General features: G+C 44.2%; 1 protein-coding gene across 1 annotated transcript in view; it reads left to right on the top strand.

Moving 5' to 3' along the window:
• The window catches only part of LOC122245900 (regucalcin), a 6,473-nt gene extending 490 nt beyond the window's left edge, over positions 1–5,983 (top strand). Inside the window, 8 exon segments of the mRNA XM_086553316.1 lie at positions 349–524; positions 1,029–1,241; positions 2,052–2,152; positions 2,615–2,672; positions 2,729–2,770; positions 3,854–3,969; positions 4,449–4,627; positions 5,822–5,983. Of these exon segments, the coding sequence (XP_086409442.1) occupies positions 362–524; positions 1,029–1,241; positions 2,052–2,152; positions 2,615–2,672; positions 2,729–2,770; positions 3,854–3,969; positions 4,449–4,627; positions 5,822–5,879 (930 nt within the window). The 5' untranslated portion in view covers positions 349–361 and the 3' untranslated portion in view covers positions 5,880–5,983.
• The last annotated feature ends 1,517 nt before the right edge of the window (positions 5,984–7,500 follow it).

The raw sequence follows: 7,500 nt of genomic DNA, 5'->3' as shown, positions 1-7,500 counted from the left end.
CATTACAATCATCACTACCATCAACATCACCACCACCATCCAAACCATCATCATCATACCCCATCACCACCACCACCCTTAATAAACCCCCCCTCCCTCCCTCCCTCCCTCCACATCATGAATATTACAATCATAACTACCATCAACATCCTCACCACCAACCAAACCATCATACTCCATCACCACAACCACAACCACAACCATCACCACCCTTAATCAACCCCCCCCACCTCCCTCCCTCCACATCATAAATATCACCATCACCTCAACACCCCATCACAACCACCACGATCATCACCCACCCTTCATCACCCACCCTCATCTTCTTTCCTCTCTCACCACCACCAGCATCAGCAGCATCATGACGGACCAAGTGAGAGTCGAGAGAGTGACAGACCCCGTGGACTTGGGTGAAGGTCCTCACTGGTCGAGCAACGAGGGAGCGCTGTATTATGTGGACATTTTCAACCAGAATGTCCATCGGTATCATCCGGCTTCCAGCACGCACTCGAGGATGCATGTTGGTAGGTCGTGTGTGTGGGGTGGGGAGTTGGGGGTGGGGAGTGGGGAGGGTGGGAGGGGGTGGAGGGTGGAGGGAGAGAGGGTGGGTGGGGTGGGGAAGGTGGGAGGGGTGGGTGGGGAGGGGGAGGGAGGGGGCTGGGGGAGGGGAGGGAGGGTGGAAGAGTGGGAGGGATAGGGGGATGAGAGGGAGAGGGAAAGGGAAACAGAGAGAGAGAAAGAGAGAGATGGGGGGACAAAGAGAGAGAGGGGGGGGAGAAAGAGAGAGAGAGAGAGAGAGAGAGAGAGAGAGAGAGAGAGAGAGAGAGAGAGAGAGAGAAAGAGAATTAGACAAAGAGATAGAGAGAGAACACGGAAAATAAAAAATATATATATACACACAAAAACAAGAAAAAATGAGAATGAGAGAAAGAAAAAAAAAAAAAAACAATAAACAGATACACACAAGCACAGAACAATAAACAGACAAACAGAAAAAATAAAGAGAGTCGTTAACGAACATCTTACAGAGGGCGGACCGGTAACCCTGGTGGTCCCTTGCATGGGTCGCAAAGACAGCTTCGTGGTCAGCGTGGGTCGTGACCTCGCCGTCGTGACCTGGAACGACCCCACGAAGGACTGCGTGGTGACCCAGTACACGACCATAGCCTCCGTCGACCCAACGAGAGAAGGAAATCGCTTCAACGACGGAAAGTGCGACGACTTCGGCAGGCTGTGGGCAGGTGAGCGAGGGATGACGCTGCGTTTTCGCTCCCGAGTGCGGGATGAAAAAAAAAAAAAAAAAAAAAAAAAAAAAAAAAAAAAAAAAAAAAAAAAAAAAATTTAAAAAAAATATAAATAAAAATATATATATATATATATATATATATATATATATATATATATATATACGTATGTATGTATATATATATATATATGAAGTCATCGCGATAGTTATGGTGGTATTTAGTCACGGAGTCCTCTCTGTTTTCATTATGCTTATCTGATGATGTATCTTAGAGTTACATTACACACATACACATATATGTATATTTGTGTGTGTGTGTGTGTGTGTGTATATATAATATATATATATATATATATATATATATAATATATATTATATATATATATGTACATATATTTCATATATATATATATAAATATTCATATATATATATATATATATATATATATATATATATATATATACATATATATATATAGATAGATAGATAGATAGATATTTATATATATATGTATATATAGAGATAGATAGATAGATATGATATTTATTATAATGTACATACATACATACATACATATATATATATATAATATATTATATATATATATATAATATATATATATATATATATAAATATATAAATATAGATAAATCAATTAACAAAGAATTATAAACGTGCCAAGGAAAAAAAAAAACACAGACACACAAACAGGCAGTAAAAACAAACAAACAAACAAACAGACGAACTTACACAGAACCAAATTAATACCATCACCCTCCCCCCCTCTTCTTACCCTTTCCCCAGGGACAATGGGAAAGACAGACGTCCCTGAAAACCTACGACCAGATCTCGGAAATCTGTTCCTACTGGGTCACGATGCTTCCATTTCTGTTATGTTGGCGAAGGTAAAACACTAAATATTTGTCTTTGTTCTGTTTTTGTTCTGTTTTTGTTGGTTGTGTTTGTGTTGGTGGGAAATGGAGACGTGTTTTGATATATGATTTATGTAGATATGCGTTGTTGTAGTCACATATAGATGTGTAATATGTGACTCACTCTGGTATAATGTTTTGTTTGAAAATAGAATAGTTTACCCAAAATTATTCGGTGGCGCTGAAAGAAAACGGTTCGGAAAGTTATGATAGAAAATAAATCCTTTGAAATAACTTTAAAATAACTTCAATTATTATTTTATCAAAATTCTGACTAGTATCAGTATCATAATCACTCGCATTTTCGTGTAACTATCATAATTTCCTTATATTTACTATCATTAGCACCGTAATCATTATCATTACGATAGTTATCAACTAAACTAAAGAGGATTAATGTATATTGTCTATATTAATTTAACTTCTAATCTGCAGGTATCTATCAGCAATGGTTTAGCTTGGAGTGCCGTGCCGACGTAACCCAAAAAACTTTGCCTACTTTATTGATATTATGACAAATTGCCGAGCATGAGCTGCTTATAAGTGGAGTTGCGTTTTGACGGACTTGCGATTTCGAAAACGCTAAAATAAGTTAGTATTTTGATCTTGCGGTTTTTTTCTGACTCTTTAGAAGTTTTTTTTTTTTCAGGCGTTTGAGGGATCATTTTATAGTTTTTTTTTATTTTTTTTCTACAATCTCTTCTCCTTCTCTCTTCTTTCTTTCCCTCTGTGCGTCGCTCTCTCTCATACTCTCTGCTCTTTTCAATCTCTCTCCCTCTCTTTCGTTTTCTTCTCCCGCTCTCAATGCTCCCTCCCTCTCCTTCTCCATCTCCCTCTCTCTCTTTCTCTCTCTCTCTATCTCTCTCATCTCTCTCTCTCTCTCTCCTCTGTTCTCTCTCTCTCATCTCCTCTTTCTCTCTCTCCTCGCTCGCTCTCTTCTCTCTCTCTTCTCGCCTCGTTCTCCAATCCTCATCCTTCCTCTCATCATCCCCCCCTCTCGTCCTCTCTGCTCTCTCCTCCCCTCTCTCCTCTCTCTCTCTCTCTCTCCTCTCTTCCCCTCCTCTCTCTCGCTCGCTCTCTTTCTCTCTCTCTCTCTCTCTCCCTCCCTCTCTCTCTCTCTCTCCTTCCCTCCCTCCTCTCCCCACCTCTCTCTCTCTCTCCACCTCCCCCTCTATCCTTCCCACCCTCCCTCTCTCTCTCTCTCATCCCCATCTCCCCTCCCTCCCCCTCCCTACCCCCACCTCTCCATCCCTCCCCACCTTCCTCCATCCCTCCCTCCCCACCTCTCTCTATCCCTCCCTCCCCCACCTCCCCTCACCTTCCTCCCCACCTCTCTCCCTCCCTCCCCACCTCTCTCATCCCCCACTCCCCTCCCTCCCCACCTCCCCTCACCTCCCTCTCTCCCTCCCCCTCCCCGTCTCCCTCCCCACCTCCCCTCACCTCCCCCCACCTCTCTCCCCCCCACCTCCCTCCTTCTCTCCCTCCCTCCCTTCCTCCCCCCACCTCCTTCCCTCCCCACCTCCCTCCCCCCACCTCCCTCCCTCTCTCAACCCCACCTCTCTCCCTCCCTCCCTCCCTCCCCACTTCTCTCATCCCTATCTCTCTCTCTCCACTTCCCTCCCTCCCCCTCCCTCTCTCTCTCTCTCATCCCCATCTCTCCTCCCTCCCCCACAGGTAACCGGCGCACCTTGTATGACTACCGGAAAGAAGGTCTTTATCCTCACTTCCCAGATGGCATGACCATAGACACAGATGGTCTCCTGTGGGTGGCGTCCTTCGGCACAGGAAAGGTGGGTGGAGGAGGAGGAGGAGGAGGAGGAGGAGGAGGGGGAGGTGGAGGAGGAGGAGGAGGAGGAGGAGGAGGAGGGGGAGGGGGAGAAGGAGGAGGAGGGAGCTGGGTAAGGGAGGAACGGTGTGTGGGTGGGTGGGTGTGGGTGTGTGGGTGTGCAAAGGTGATGGTGATGATGATTATTATCACTATTGTTGTTGTTATTACTATCATTATCATCATTTATTTTTTTATTGTTATCATTATCATTATTATCACCATCAACATTATCATCATCAACCTTATTATCTTCAGCATTATTATAACTACCATTACTATAATCACCATCATCATTACCACCATCATCACCATCATCATCATTATTAATATAATTATTATAACCATAAAAAAAACATAAATAGATAAATATAAAAATCCAATAAAATCCACATTACAAAACACTCACCACTCGAAAAACATCTCCCTCCCTCCACCCCCCAGATCCACTGCATCAACCCCAGCACACGCCAAGTGGAACGCGAGGTCAAACTCCCGGCCTCCAACCTCACCTCAGTCTGCTGGGGTGGACCGAACCTCGATCACCTGTTCGTGACCTCCACGACGAAAAACCTCAGCAAGGAACAGCTGATGAGAGAACCTGATGCTGGAGCGGTTTTCAGGTACGGAGGAGGGTGGGGGAGAGGGTGGGTGAGGGGGAAGAGGGAGAGGGGGTGGGGGAAGGAGGGAGAGGGGGATGGTGGGATGGTGTGAGGGAGGTGGGAGGAAAGGAGGGTGAGGAGGAAGGAGGGAGGGAGGGATGGTGGGAGGGAAGGGGGGAGTGGGTGGAGAGAGGGAAGAGGGAGGGAGAGGGAAGGAAGGAGGGAGGGGGAGGGAGGGAGAGGAGGGAGAGGGAGCAGGAGGATGAGAAGGAGAGAGGGAGAGGAGAGAAGGAGGAGTGGAGAGAGGAAGAGGGAAAGTAGAGGAAGCGGAGGAGAGGAGGGGTGGAGATAGATAGATAGATAGAGAGAGAGAAGAGAAAGAGAGAGAGAGAGAGAGAGAGAGAGAGAGAGAGAGAGAGAGAGAGAGAGAGAGAGAGAGAGAGAGAGAGAGAGAGAGAGAGAGAGAGAGACAGAGATAGAGAGAGCGAGAGGAGACATGGAGAGAAAGACAGAGAGAGAGAGACAGAGAGAAAGAGAGGAGAGGAGAGAGAGAGAGAGAGAGAGAGAGAGAGAGAGAGAGAGAGAGAGAAGAGAGAAAGACAGAGAGAGAGAGAGAAGAGAGAGAGACAGAGAGAAAGAGAGAGAAGAGAGAGAGAGAGAGAGAGAGATAGACAGAGAGAGAGAAAGAGAGAGAGAAAGAGAGATAGAGAATGAGTGAGAGAGAGAGAAGAAAGAGAGAGAGAGAGAGAGAGAGAGAGAAAGAGCAAGAGAGAGAAAGGAAGAGAGAGAGAGAGAGAGAGAAAGAAAGAAAGAAAGAGAGAGAGAGAGAGAAAGAGAGAGACAGAGAGAAAGAGAGAGAAGAGAGAGATACAGAGAGAGAGAGAGAAGAGAGAAAGACAGAGAGAGAGAGAGAGAGAGAGAGAGAGAGAGAGAGAGAGAGAGAGAGAGAGAGAGAGAGAGAGAGAGAGAGAGAGAGAAGAGAGAGAGAGAGAGAGAGAGAGAGAGAGAGAGAGAGAGAGAGAGAGAGAGAGAGAGAGAGAGAGAGAGAGAGAGAGAGAGAGAGAGAAGAGAGAGAGACAGAGAGAGAGAGAGAGAGAGAGAGAAGAGAGAGAGACAGAGACAGAGAGAGAAAGAGATAGATAGAGAGAGAGAGAGAGAGACAGAGACAGAGACAGAGAGAGAGAGAGTTTAATCTTTCATTTTCATTCTTTCCAGAATCACAGGACTGGGAGCACGTGGCAGGCCTTCCAGAGACTGTGAAGTGAACTTTTAATTCACGTGTAGACAACGTGGAAATAGTGTGTGAGTGGGTGTGAAAGAGAGAGAGAAAGAGAGGGAGAGAGAGAGAGAGAGAGAGAGAGAGAGAGAGAGAGAGAGAGAGAGAGAGAGAGAGAGAGAGAGAGAGAGAGAGAGAGAGAGAGAGAGAGAGAGAGAGAGGAGGAGGAGGAGGAGGAGGAGGAGGAGGAGGAGGTGGAGGAGAAGGAGAAAGAAGGAGAAGGAGAAGAAGACGACAAAGAAGAAGAAGGCGAAGAAGAAGAAGGCGAAGAAGAAACAGTGATAGAGAACAACAGAAAGGCCAAGAATGAAAAAGATTCCTGGTGTAGATAGCGCAATTAATAAACAAATACTCGTTCTTTTATCTTTATCTTATCTATATCTATAAAGAAGAAGGAGAGAGAGAGAGAGAAAGAGTGAGTAAGAAAGAGAGTTTGTGTGAGTGAGAGAGAGAGAGGGAGAGAGAGAGATATAGAGAGAAAGAGAGAGGAGAGAGAGAGAGAGAGAGAGAGAGAGAGAGAGAGAGAGAGAGAGAGAGAGAGAGAGAGAGAGAGAGAGAGAGAGAGAGAGAGAGAGAGAGAGAGAGAGAGAGCGAGAGAAGAGGAGGAGAGAGAGAGAGAGAGAGAGAAGGGAGGAGAGGGGGAGAGAGAGAGAGAGAGGAGCAGAGAGAGAGAGAGAGAGAGAGAGAGAGAGAGAGAGAGAGAGAGAGAGAGAGAGAGAGAGAGAGAGTTTGTGTGAGTGAGAGTGTGTGAGAGAGAGAGACAGAGTTTGTGTGAGTGAGAGTGTGTGAGAGAGAGAGAAAGGGAATAAGAGAGAGAGAAGGGGGGGGGGGCAGCAGAACACAATTACTGTCAATAAATGAAAAAAAGATATAAAAAACACGTGAAGCAATTGATGTTGATGGCTGTAATAACAGTTCAATATCAAGATAACAGTTATAGTAATAGTCTAGAAGAGTTTATGAGAATATATAGATACAAGAATGAAATAATGTATTTAACCTGAACAACCTATCAATTAGTTATAGCCAGCCTGTCAAGTGAGAATGCGACAAAAAAAAAATGAGTAAATGAAAAATGAAAAAGTAAAAAGAAAAAAATCATAAACTGCCCGGTGATTATTATCATCATTTTTATCTTATAAGATGAAACTAAGATATAAATATATGGCCTATGTAGACACAAAGGCGAGAGAGAGTAAGAGAGAGAGAGAGAGAGAGAGAGAGAGAGAGAGAGAGAGAGAGAGAGAGAGAGAGAGAGAGAGAGAGAGAGAGAGAGAGAGAGAGAGAGAGAGAGAGAGAGAGATTCTAAATGTAAAGGGCAGTGGACGAGTCTCAAAATGGTTCAAGGCCGCTGTCTTAAAGCATAATTATCATAAAACCAGAAAGAATATCATTGAAACCAATCATTATAAGAAATCATTTCATAATATGATAGAAAAATAGCCATAATCTATACAGTATGAAATACAAATATCTACTCACTTTAGTGTTAGTTATATGATTAATCATTTTTGTATTATAGATCTATTTTCTCTGGCTATCTCTATCTATCTATATATTTATCTATCTATCTACCTGTCTAACTATCATCCATCTATTTATCTATATGTTTGTTCTG

Source organism: Penaeus japonicus, unplaced genomic scaffold, assembly GCF_977035675.1.
Source record: "Penaeus japonicus unplaced genomic scaffold, GWHDUDI00000001_assembly GWHDUDI00000028, whole genome shotgun sequence".
NCBI classification, from domain to species: Eukaryota; Metazoa; Arthropoda; class Malacostraca; order Decapoda; family Penaeidae; genus Penaeus; species Penaeus japonicus.
Note: the sequence above shows the minus strand (reverse complement) of the source record. Positions and strands in the feature narration are given on the sequence as shown.